The 11993-nt window shown below is 41.3% G+C and overlaps 3 protein-coding genes across 4 annotated transcripts; 1 reads left to right on the forward strand and 2 right to left on the reverse strand.

Moving 5' to 3' along the window:
• Positions 1-14: 14 nt before the first annotated feature.
• Positions 15-5789, reverse strand: LOC124342206 (solute carrier family 13 member 5-like). Its single transcript, XM_046795169.1, has 19 exons — positions 5675-5789; positions 5333-5598; positions 5148-5262; positions 4985-5079; positions 4783-4917; positions 4597-4719; positions 4345-4539; positions 4170-4270; positions 3827-4098; positions 3626-3763; positions 3511-3560; positions 2508-2774; positions 2304-2447; positions 2085-2241; positions 1926-2021; positions 1681-1860; positions 511-751; positions 290-438; positions 15-213 (listed from the first exon to the last, which is right to left on the reverse strand). The coding sequence occupies exons 1-19, from the start codon at positions 5780-5782 to the stop codon at positions 115-117; spliced, it is 2931 nt and encodes a 976-aa protein (XP_046651125.1). The 5' UTR covers positions 5783-5789; the 3' UTR covers positions 15-114.
• LOC124342676 (UDP-glucuronosyltransferase 2B14-like) lies at positions 5675-10167 on the forward strand. Of its 2 annotated transcripts, none has more exons than XM_046795773.1 (4): positions 5675-5805; positions 8427-8841; positions 8967-9492; positions 9558-10167. In XM_046795773.1, the coding sequence occupies exons 2-4, from the start codon at positions 8488-8490 to the stop codon at positions 10049-10051; spliced, it is 1374 nt and encodes a 457-aa protein (XP_046651729.1). In that variant the 5' UTR covers positions 5675-5805; positions 8427-8487; the 3' UTR covers positions 10052-10167. The 2 variants fall into 2 exon arrangements, with proteins under 2 accessions (XP_046651729.1, XP_046651728.1); XM_046795772.1 differs by lacking the exon at positions 5675-5805 and adding an exon at positions 8151-8352.
• Positions 10168-10678: 511 nt separating this feature from the next.
• LOC124342848 (ras-related protein Rab-18-like) lies at positions 10679-11965 on the reverse strand. Its single transcript, XM_046796035.1, has 5 exons — positions 11745-11965; positions 11566-11683; positions 11311-11502; positions 11129-11254; positions 10679-11052 (listed from the first exon to the last, which is right to left on the reverse strand). Exons 1-5 carry the CDS (start codon positions 11810-11812, stop codon positions 10933-10935), a joined length of 624 nt encoding a protein of 207 aa, XP_046651991.1. The 5' UTR covers positions 11813-11965; the 3' UTR covers positions 10679-10932.
• Positions 11966-11993: the final 28 nt, after the last annotated feature.

The raw sequence follows: 11993 nt of genomic DNA on the forward strand, positions 1-11993 counted from the left end.
TCTGTTTTTGTTGTTTTTAATCGACGAAATCGCACGTGAAATAATTTGACATTTAAAAATGAAAGAGAGAGACAAATTTCGAAACAAACAAACAAAAATCAGGTCGATCGAGTTTTAGAGTGGTGAAATGTCATTCAGGCTTTCGTCGGAGATGCACGTTCCGCTTAGGTGACTGCAGACGAGTCCTTGATTGACGTCACACGGGCAGAGAATCTTTTGGCATTTTGAGAGAAAAAGAGAAATTTGTTGGTTTGTGATTGAGAGAGAAAATGGAATGAAATTTCAAAACCTGATAAGCATCTTTAAGGAAGATTTCAAGGCCTCCAGGGTAAGCCAGCGTTCTATTGGTTATTGAAGGCTCTTTACTGCTGGTCGGTCGACAGTCTTCACCTAAATTCAATAATGGCGCGCACCACGGCGTGCTGTACCGCATCATACCTGTTGTTCAATTTACAACGTTTTAATATTTAATTTGATGGAAGAGAATCTTATTTTTTTTTCAACGATTACCAAGTAGGCAGCACCGGTTGGGACCACAATCTTCGTTGGATCGACAGTCTCCCATCGCTGAATGGCTGGGAAGAGGTTGTAATATTCCAGCCAACACCACAGTCGCCCAGCAAACGAAAAGTAAACCGCACTCTTTCATCATTTTTACGACAATGACCGGTTCGAACTGTGCACTGCGTAAGTATTGATTGGGGATTTTTGTTGGACTGATTGCTAGCAAAACGTTGGAAGACGTTTTTACTTAAACGATTCCGGCTAAAAGGGGGTCCAACCTGGGTTCAATAGACTTAAATTGACTTGGCACGTCGGACAAAAAAACAAGTTCGTTAACTCTATTGATAGGAAATCGTCGGTAGACTTAAAGAATCGGAGCAAATGTTCTTCTTTTTTTGTTGATTTCCCACTCACGTAACTGTGACTCGACTCGCTGCGTGCAAACAACTAAAGACTGGGACTTGCCCGTGCCGCTGTTTTAAGACAGTTGCCCGTGTGTGGATCCGTCCGGTTGTCCCGCCTCTCCTTCTTCCGCCTATTGTGGTCTCAAACCGACGAAACAACCCCCAAGTTGCGTTTTTGTGCTGCATCATTATATTGGCCACCCACAACCTTGTATATTTTTATTCATGCAAATCTTGTTCGTACAGTCTTTTCATCTGGTTTCCGGTTGTTCCATGAACAATGCAATCTAACGACGAGGAGGAGCTGCTGGTGGAATTCCCCCGTGATGCAAGGTGAACTTGTTATCAGTAAGTTTCTCCCTTTTTCTTTCTTTCAGTTTGTTCTGCAATTAGTTTCACTTCACGCGTCATGTCGGGAATTTAAAGGCCAAGGTTAGTCACTTATAGCACAATTCTTGCATGATTATGTTGCCAGGGTTGACCTTCACCTCAAAAGGGAATCTGCTTTTCTCCAAAAAAGGGGTTGGGTTTGAACCGGAGGTGAAAGTGTGATTCATTAAAAAATGCGTTACGTAACGTTTCTTCCTTCAATGGTGAAAACTTCTATGTAAAATATATTTTAACCAATCAGGGATGAGGGTTCAAGCGAGTTGCACACATGAAAACTGATGGGTATGACTCGAACGGAAAAAGTTGGAGGGACATGGCTAAAAAAAATAACCCCAAATAATTTTGGACCAAATTTTGCTAAACAAAGGTATTTTTGTTAATTTTTAGAATCGTTGCCAATCTGCAGATTTCCCATTCCTTCCAGGATTTGAGATGAAAAAAGCTTGCTTTCGTTTGAGTCCTGAAGTTGAGACAGTTGATTCGTTGCCCACTCGCTCAATTTGATGCTTTCTTTCTTCTTTTGAGAAGGGCATTTTGAATTAGATGCCATGTGCACAGAGGTCTGAATGGTAAACATTAATTCATCAATTTCTTTCAGATTATTGACTAAAATTTGTTTTTACTTACAAGCATAAGTCCATACAAGGCTCTAACATTCTTTGGATTCAATTTGGCTGCTTGGGAATAGTAAGACCTTGCTACTTCAAGATTTTCATAGCCTCCCTGAGTGAAAAAGTAAATAATTAAAGTATTGAATTTAAAAATTGTTCAAGCTAATTAAAATACCTGAGTATACTTGATTTCTGCATATCTCTGAAGGTACAAATGGTTGAAAGGACTGTGCAGCAACAACTCTTCAACACAAAAAGCAGCTTTATTCCACTCCTGTTGGCTGATGTAGAGGTCACACAATTCCATCCATGCTTCTTGGTCAGCCATAAAGCTAATTTTTTAAAATAGGTTCACATTTACTCTTACATAAACTTGGAATTTTAAGCAACTTACATTCTGAGATAGTCAGTCAACTCTTTAATGGCCTCAATAATCATTCCCTGAGATTTGTAGATTGTCACCTTACGCTTACGAGAAGCAGCATTGGTTTCATCTTTCTTGATGATTAAATCAAGAATATCTAAAGCATGTTCATACCTGTGGGAAGATAAATGTGTTAACCGAGAAGAAGACTTCATTTTAAAAGTGAGTTAATACTTTTCTGAAGCCTCATATTTCATTGCTTTGAGTCTTTTTACTCTCAAACTATCAGGAAACTCTTGATTCAATTTTGAAAGACAGAAATTGGCCACCTCCATGTTGTGACAATCAAGCGCTGCAATAAATACTTGCTCTAAAACGAGCCATCCTTCATCCCCCAATTTACCAAAGTGATTTGCCAATACTTCATTCCACAGATCAACGACATCTTCACTTTGCCGACAGTTTTCCTCTCTCCAGTTCCTCAACAGATCGCGAACATCTTAAACACGTACGAGAAATTCAAGTTCGACGAGGTTACAGCCGGTGTAAAAAGAGAAAAACAAGTAAGACAGACGTTTGATTTTTACCTTCCCAGTGTTTGTACTGTTTTTCCATATTTGATGAAAGACTGAACAAAAGTGTTTCAAGATCTATTCAAAAGATGAACTAGAAATCACAATGATTTTAGACAAAACAAACACGCTATTTCAATGACAACTGTCAAAACTGAGAACTCATTGAAGTCATGGAATCTCTTCCGTCCAACTAATTTTAGTCTGCGACGCCGTTGCCAGATAACGGTCTGCCAATCAAGTTCCGCGCTAAAAAAAAAACAATTTATCTTTATAAATATTTTTTGATTTTTGAAAAGAAAAAAAGGACAAAGGTTAGAAAAAAAAGTTGCTTGTGTCTTTTATTGGAAATATATTGAGAATGATGCATTGTCTTCATATAAGATTGCTATCACATTTGGCCACAACAAGTCAGTATTATACACTACACTTACAAATTGTAAAAACTATACAAAAAAATTAAGAGATTCAGGAATCTGGGATGTTTCAGTACTTTCAGATCTCAATGGAGATTTCTAAATTGTAATTTTTTTAACAAAAATTTTTTAAATTTCTTTTTTCAGTTTGGTCGCAATAAAATAGCCCGATGACGAGCTCCATCAGTCCAGAAGGGCAATTCTGGAGCGTGTAGATCAAAGATAGCATCGCCGACAGTCTCCATAACGATGCATAAGACAAGTATGCTGATAATATTCATGACTACTCCAGCTTTAATCTGCAAGTATGATGGCATTGAATTAATATTGCTCTTTGTTGTTTTAAATAGTAAAATACCCGTACCATTTCTCCAGCTTTCATTTTTCCGGCTGAAAATACCATGGCGTTGCTGGGTGTACCAACGGGCAACATGAAGGCGTGACAACAGCTGAAGGTGACGGGAATCATAAGGTATAATGGATTCATATTAGTCACCTCACCCTGTGGGAAAGAAAAAGACGAGTTAGTTTGTTCTCTGTAAAAGTTATACGTTAAACTTCGTACAATTTGAGCTACGATTGGGAGCAAGATGGACGCGACGGCTGCGTTTGAGGCTATTTCGGTCATTGCGGAGGCTAGTAGACATACGAGAAACATAACGGCAAACGGAGGTAAGGCCGCCAAAGCAGAGAGGTGATTGGCGAGCATAAAAGACAATCCAGATGCTTTAGAAGCGTCGCTAATGGCAAAGCCTCCACCTAGTAAAAGTAGAACACTCCAAGGAAATCTCTGCTGGACGTAACTCCACTCGAGTAAAGCTGGACTGGAGCCAGGTGCTGGGATAAAATAAAAGCAAGCGGTGTGATTGATCGGTTGGGTGTAAAGGGCTTTAATGTTTGAAAATTACCTTTTCCCGGTTTGCTAAAGCACCAGAAATTCGGCTTGGATGGCATAATGAATGCCAGAAGGACAATAGCAATGGCTACAGTTGCATCACCGATTCGGTGCCTATTATGTAGTCCAATTTGATAATTAGTTAATTATTTTTTACAGTTGTATAAAAGACAAAGAAATGAACGTACTCGAGAGGGAACAAATCCTCCCATCCGGGCATGAATTGCGGGTCTTTGGAGACCCACAAGACAATCAACAAGACAAAGAGAAACACGATAGATTTTTCGTAAAAGGTAATCGGCCCAAGTTCTCTGTATTGGCTTCGAATCGATGACTTGATTTCCGTTTTGCTCCTCATGCCACTTTCTTCACCTTGCCTTGATCTAGGTCGCAACGAAGTCAATTAAAATCCTATTTTAGTTGTTGAATTGAATTCTTACTTGAAGTTATCCATGAAAAGAATTTGAAGCCAGACCCAGGCGAGGAGGGTAGTAATCAATGCAACGGGAACGCCGATAGCCATCCAGGTAGCAAAACTTAGCCCAGTTTCAGATCCGTACAACCTTGAAGTAAAAATTGCGTTTAAATTAAATATTCCACTACTTGTTTTATAATTGTTTTCTTACTCTTCAAGAATTCCTTTGAAAGCCAACGGTGGTCCTGAACCAATCAAAGTTCCTGTTCCGCCAATACTGGCCGTGTAACTGACGGCCATCAGGAATGGAACTTTGATTTTGCGTTTCATATCGAACCCTTCATTGCTAAATTAAAAAAAAAATTCGTCATTGAGTTAAATGTTTCCTTACAGGGTAAACTACAAAAGTTTACCTTCGCTCAGTCGGCTGCTCTTTCTCGTGCACGGTAGCCGAGTGACCCGGAAGTGTCGTGATACCGTTCATTCCTAATTCTACATCCTTGGTATCCTATTATTAATTAGAAACATATATAATTGATTAGCAACGATTAAAAACTAATGGAATCAAATTCTTACTTGAAACAGTTCGTCGACGACAGCGTCCACAATCGGGATCAACATGGCCGTGACTCCTGAATTTGAAATCCACAGCGACAGGAGCATACTGACCATCATAAAACCCAACATGAGCCTGTCAAAAGATAATTAAAAAGTTATAGAAATGCATGCTATTGAATGGAATTTAAATAAAAGGTACATACCATCGTGGATTGGTGCCAAATGTGAGTATGACTCTAAGTGCTATTCTGCGATGTAGATTGGACCGTTCGACGCCTAGTGCCAGCACGACGCCACCGAAGAAGACAATGTTGGACTCTTTGATGTACAGGGAGCAAACTTCAGACGTGCTCAAAATGTCCATCAACGGGAAGATAACAATAGGTAAAAGACTAGTAACGGCCACTGGTAGAGCCGACGTGAGCCAGTAAATGGCCATAAGCAAGACGCCATAGCCAGCACGGGCTTCCTATTAAATTAAGAAAAAGAGACATTTGTTTTTTAATTTGTTTTTCTTCTACAGATTTGAACATTTAAATTCTCACCGCTCCGTGAAAGACCAATGGTAGAAGAAACAACGGGGTTAGAATGACGACGAATGTCTTCAAGTAAGGACTGAAATGAAGCTGGAAGAATTTCTTACAGCTAGACATGGTGAATGATTTCCTGGAATCAGGTAAGAAAAAACATGTTTTAAAAATTTAAATTTCCAACAAGTCGTGTCGTACGCAATGACCCATAGTACGACATATCGCACGCAACGACCCCATGTGAGCCACGGGCCTGTATAATTTGTTATCGGGGGGGAACAGAGTTGTCTGGATCTGATTAATATAAAAGACGGCAAAGTCAATATTTAAGATTAGGAAACTTCCAGTCGTCCCGATTTACTAGTCGTCTGTGTTGATCTAGCGCCCTTGACACTACTTATAGACGATATCGGAATAGCGAGCGGCTATATCTAAGATGTACTGTAAACATACTATTGTACGCCAGAGATGAGACCGGGTCAATTGGCCAGCACAAACAATGAAAAATAAGAGCCGGAAGAACTAAACCGGTCGCGATTGAAAACGCAAATAAAAAAGTTGGTCATCTTTCACGTCGGGCAATTCACTGTGTAGCTGCGTAAGTGCGAAAGTCGTTATTGATAGAATTGCAATTGAACTTGTTACCAAGTCGATCGTTCCCATGGCAACAAGAACGGCTACTATCGACTTGGTTACCGAAAATGATCTAGCTAGAAAAGAAGACGAATTAACACACACCTTTTAGGGAGGGTTTTTAATTCCTGTAAAACCTAAACAAGAGGCTGCTGACCAGCTGCAAACAATGTTGGGCGCCCGGTTTCTCGTTAGCAACACACTGAATTTTCATTGTCACACCGTGAGTTTATAAACTAGTCGAGGAGGAGGAAAAAAAAATAGAAGAAACGGATGGACCGGCTAGAATGGGCTGCCAAAGCTCATGCGGTTTTCACTATAAGATCCTTGAGAACGACTGGCATAAAAGGATTGGCTATTCACGCCCTTACCGCAGCAGCTACATTGAATTGTACAGTTGTACAGACCGAACGAGTGTAGACGTTGCGTAGCTTGTACCTGACGTCAATCGAAGTTGTTGCGTTATATCCGGAATAATGTGGAGCAGTTGAACCAGATGATGTGACGTCAACGTGGAATTGGTTGACAGCAGCACGATGGACAGTCAACAATAAAAAAAGACGGCGACACTTGGCACTGGACTGTCGATGAATGGGAAAAGAAAAGATCTGGTTCCTTCCACGACATATGAGGAGGCCTGGGAAAGAAAAAGGTGCGTGTCTAGAGGGTAAGGGAAGATTCTGAGAGCCAATAGGCTGGATGGATCCGAAAACTATTAAGGCTAGGGGCGCATTTGTATACCTGTCTTGTTATTCTCCCTAGGCCAAAAAGGCTCTACCTTATTTTCACTTTTGGATGGGTTTTTCCGACTGGGGTCCCATTCGCATACCATCAAGTTATAGTGTCGTTAAGTTAAGGATTTAGCTTAGAAATCTTGCTTTTTGTTTTTTCTTAACTAGTACCCGTTGACGTTTCTCCCCCATGAGACTTGCACGTGCTGTCGTGGAATTTGCATTTCGTGTGAATCGACCAACAGGTTCCGATTGAAACGCCATTGGCTTATTCCCGCTTATCTAATGACAGCAACGTGATCAAATCACCATCGTCCTTTTTTTTTGGAACTTTAGACTAATGTTCCTTTTTCGTTTTGTGAACTTTGTTTTGCCGATCAAATTAAGACTCGCCATAAGGCATTAATCCATTTTCGGTCCATTTTACGTCACAGTTGGCCATCCTCACGAAAAGAAAGAAAAAGGAAAGCAAGAATGTGATTGATTGCCGTCAATCTCAAAGGGGAATAAAAGTTCCAAGGTAATCCCGGTGTTTTGTTTTCAGGATAGAAAGGGTGGAGGAGAATTTTCGATCAAGCAACAACAAGGACATTTATTAGGGCAAGCGCGAATTATGTAGTAATACCAGACCTATAATATCCTATATTGCTATTCAGTTATTCGGCCTTGGATACAGTCGCCAAATGTACGCCCCTTTTTTTTATTATTCGAATTATTAATATGTACTAGTGTACATACTTCTATATCGCTTATCTCGCATTCGTCTCCCCATAGATCGCATTAGTTTTATTATTACACCGAAGAAATAGAAAAACAACGTCACAGACTGGACGAATAGACGTGTGGACATGTAAGATGTCTGAATCATTATCAGTGCCATGTCTCAGTCCGGTTTTTTCCTAAAGTTTTTCCAGACAAAAGAATAAACATTTAGGCAATATTTATACACGGTGGGGGGGTGGAGCGTCTTGCCACATTTTCTGCAAGACACGAGCTGTACAATATTCTAGCGCAATGTATCGAAAAAATCAAGCACGAGTCAAATCATCATCCCCCCCCCCCCTCTGCATTACGGTATCGTCCAGTGAACTGATAAGACATTTTGTTTCGGTGTATAAATACCAGGGTGAGTTTGGTCGAACAGCACAAGACACTTTCTAAAACTTCACTAGCAGCATTTGAAACTAGAATGTCGTTTTTACCTGCTCGAGTCTCTGTTTTCTTTGTCCTGATTGGCCTGGCCAGCTGTCACAACATCCTGGTCTTTATGCCATTCGGCTCCCATAGTCATAAAGCCACTCTTATTCCACTCATTCAAGGCCTATTAGAGTACGAAATTGAATAATACAAGACCTTTTTTTGATTAAATTCAAATTCTAACTTTTTATTTGCATCTATTTAAGGAGGAACCACAGCGTGACTTTTATCACCAATCAAGAATCGACTGACCTTCGTTACCATAAAATGATGTACAATTTGGACGAAGTCGTCGTTCCAAACTTGAATTATTCGATGCTGGACCCGGAAAGCGCCGAGCAGAATTTTTTCGAAATAGCCGCCAAACAATCGATCCGCTCGCAGTTGAAAATTTTCAGCCACTTGTCTGGTCAAGTGAACCGAGTCCTCGATCAAACGTACAGCGACGCTGGCGTCCAATCAGTCTTGCGTCACGGCCAGTTTGATTTGCTCCTGTTGTCACAGGTGGTCTCCTATGCTGGCTACCCTCTAGCATGGCATTTTCAATGTCCTTTCATATTATCCAGCCCGAATGTTCTAATGACAGACTCGGCTTACCTGTTGGGCGATTCTGAGCACACGGTAATGCAACCTGAAGGCGATCAGGTCTTCTATCAACATTTTCCAATGTCCTTGAAATCTCTCTATGTTCTTACATAATTTTGAATTCATTACTGACCTGGCGCATACTTTTATTCCGTTTCAAGGAGTACGTCCCTTTCTTTCTGATGGCCCTGACGGACCAAATGAATTTGGTGCAGCGCGTAATCAACACGGTCGTCACTCATCTGCTCAACTTCTACCAGGACGTGTTCGTCTTTCCGCGCTTGCAGCCGGCCATCGAGAAATATTTCCCTGGGGCTCCTTCCTTGATTGAAATGAAGGCCAACATCACCGCCGCCTTTGCCAATACTCATCCAGCGTTCAGTTATCCTCGAGCCTATCCACCAGGTGTGGTCGAATTGGGCGGAATTCACTGCCGCCCTGCCAAACCTCTTCCGCATCGCCTGGAACAATTCGTGGCCGAGTCCGGTAGCGCTGGTTTCATTGTCTTTGGAGTCGGTTCCATCATCCCGATGGACGAAATGCCTAGAGAAATGCTCGACGTTTTCATCCGAGTCTTTTCACGCTTACCGCAACGAGTCGTCTGGCAATGGCGAGGCTTCAACAAACCGGCCAATTTATCCGACAACATTCTGCTAGTCGATTGGCTTCCGCAACAGGATCTTTTAGGTATTTAGAAGCTTACTAAATTTCAATTGTAAATTCAAAAATTAACGGTGAATTATTGCGTACAGGTCACGAGAAATGTCGGCTGTTCCTGACTCACGGAGGCCTATTGAGCACGCAAGAGGCAATCTACCACGGTGTTCCCGTTCTGGGTTTGCCGTTCATTAGCGATCAGCTGCTCAACATGGACAAGGCGGTCCGCGACGGCTACGCCCTGCAATTGCGCTGGAATGAGATCGAAGACAAGCTGCTCCACCGCACCATCCACGAGCTGATTTACCAAGATTCGTACGTGGAAAATGTCCGTAGACGTCAGAGTTTACTGCACGACCAATCAGAGAGTCCGCTAGAGCGCGGATTGTACTGGGCCGAGTACATTGCACGACAAGGCGGCGCCCCGCACTTGCAGTTAGGCTCTCGCCATCTCAACCGTTTCCAGCGATCCTTGGGCGACGTCTACTTAATCCTGGCCGCAATCGCTTGTCTCTTGATTTTCGCCACTTGGCGCTGTCTCGGCCGTTTCGAGTTCGTTGCCCGTCTGACAAAACTCGATTTATTTTAAATTGCGTCGTGTGTACATTTTCACTTGCGATCTCTAATTTTTGTAAATAACCTTTCCATTGTCGTCATTATTAAAAGCTTTATAAATCTGGATCACGTGACCCGGTGTCTAGACAGCGACGTATTGTGCAATCAGCCACCACAAGTGGCGTCGTTTTATTTCCTCCCTACTACAGATCGCGTCATCGTAACCTCAAAGGGAGGCATCAGCGATAAACTCGGTGACGTTTACCGACCATCACGCCACACGCGTTTCTTTTTTAATCGTGGGCTATAATCGACCGATTTAAAAATATTTTAGGTATTTCCCACGCGTGTGCCACGCGCTCAAACAAAGACGGAAATCTAAATAAACACAAAAATAACGTTTAGCAGACCGACGTCTAGACGATTGCGATTAAATGATTAGAATGATTGCGTCGTCACGATGATAAAGAATGAATAACTGTATATCGTGTCCTTCTTCGAGTAAAGCGCTACGACATTCAAACAAGGAATCAATCGACAACTGCTGTTCCACTTTTCACAGCGATGCAATCATCTCAAGATAAACAGAGTACATATGCTTAATCTAATAAGCGAACTTTGTGAACTCAGTGTACGTATCTAAACAATGGGGAAATTTTGATTATTTTGAAATAATGTATATTTTCACGCGCTTTCCGAAACAAACCGACATGATGTGGATTTCTGACAAGAACATTTTTGTTAAAGAACTAATAAGCCATGATTGCTCAACTGAGCAGCTTTCTCTTTACCAACTAATTAGTCGAATGACGAATAAAGTTGGTCCATTGTTGGACAGCAGACGCATCAAGTGTCTCGAATTTCGTAAACAAACCCCGAAGAAATTTACACAATAAGAATGACAGATTTCTCTCTTCATACCAAACTGCAGTAACCCGAACATGACCAAGGTTGGCCGCCTTCAGTTCTGTCGGAGAGGGACATACCTCTTTGAGAGGACGCATCAGCTTCCCATAAACCAGGCGTCTGAATAATCTGTGGGGAATATTAAACGTGATAACACGAGAAATCGACACAGATAAGAATATTTGGGGAAAAGTTATTTTTGTACCTTTTGGACAAGTTCTTCAAAGGCCATTTGGACTCCATCTTTAGTTTTTGCGCTTGCTTCTATGAAAAGCATTGAATGTTTTTTGGCAAACTTGAGTCCTTCTTCCCTGCTCACTTCTCTTCGTTCCTGGGAATATGACAAGTGTGAAACAATGTTCACTCAACAATACTAAAACATCTTACCTTGTCTATTTTGTTGCCTATCAACATTTTGACAATATTTGTGTTTGTAGCGTATGTTTCCAGTTCATCAAACCATGCATCTAATCTGGAAAAAGATTGTCGACTGCACACATCATACACCAAAATAGCACCCTGTGCATTTCTGTAATAGCTGGGTGTCAGTGTTCTAAATCTCTCCTGACCAGCTGTGTCCTGGAATTTTCAAAATGATAAATCAACAAATGGAAAATGATGTCAAGTCTGCTCATGTCATACCCATATTGCCAACTTGACATTGTTTCCATCAATGTTGATCAATTTGACTTTAAAGTCCACACCAATGGTAGCAGCTTGTTCATTGTCGAATGTGTCATCAGTAAAACGAAGCAGCAAACTGAAAAGAACAATAAATCGAGATAAGGTTTGATAAACGAGTAATACAACGCTAATCTAACCTTGATTTACCAACGCCACTTTCGCCAGTAATGAGGATTTTCAATGTCGTTAACACGGAGGGATCCATTTGGAAGAAAACTGTGGCAAAAATCAATCACAATTACGTGTGTAGATGACGCAATATTCACAGATCAAGATCAGCTATGTGGAACAACGTTACAACCTTGTGAGAATGAAGCTGCTTTTACTCAAGTTGCAGTTGTATCTCTTTGTTGACGTTTTGCGACGACAGACGACCAGAGACCGAC

The sequence above is a fragment of the Daphnia pulicaria genome, chromosome 6, assembly GCF_021234035.1.
Source record: "Daphnia pulicaria isolate SC F1-1A chromosome 6, SC_F0-13Bv2, whole genome shotgun sequence".
NCBI classification, from domain to species: domain Eukaryota; kingdom Metazoa; phylum Arthropoda; class Branchiopoda; order Diplostraca; family Daphniidae; genus Daphnia; species Daphnia pulicaria.

Bases quoted from the DNA above. Each gene is read 5' to 3' on its own strand.
- LOC124342676 (XM_046795772.1), top strand. From the start codon at position 8,213: ATGTCGTTTTTACCTGCTCGAGTCTCTGTTTTCTTTGTCCTGATTGGC. The intron at 8,353-8,426 runs GTACGAAATTGA...CATCTATTTAAG, and splicing joins CTCATTCAAGGCCTATTAGA to GAGGAACCACAGCGTGACTT. The intron at 8,842-8,966 runs GTAATGCAACCT...TTCCGTTTCAAG, and splicing joins TGGGCGATTCTGAGCACACG to GAGTACGTCCCTTTCTTTCT.
- LOC124342848 (XM_046796035.1), bottom strand. From the start codon at position 11,812: ATGGATCCCTCCGTGTTAACGACATTGAAAATCCTCATTACTGGCGAA. The intron at 11,684-11,744 runs GTTAGATTAGCG...TGTTCTTTTCAG, and splicing joins AGTGGCGTTGGTAAATCAAG to TTTGCTGCTTCGTTTTACTG. The intron at 11,053-11,128 runs GTACAAAAATAA...TATTCCCCACAG, and splicing joins TTGAAGAACTTGTCCAAAAG to ATTATTCAGACGCCTGGTTT.
- LOC124342206 (XM_046795169.1), bottom strand. From the start codon at position 5,782: ATGTCTAGCTGTAAGAAATTCTTCCAGCTTCATTTCAGTCCTTACTTG. The intron at 5,263-5,332 runs GTATGTACCTTT...ATCTTTTGACAG, and splicing joins TTTGGCACCAATCCACGATG to GCTCATGTTGGGTTTTATGA. The intron at 2,775-3,510 runs CGTTATGGAGAC...CGTACGTGTTTA, and splicing joins AGCATACTTGTCTTATGCAT to AGATGTTCGCGATCTGTTGA.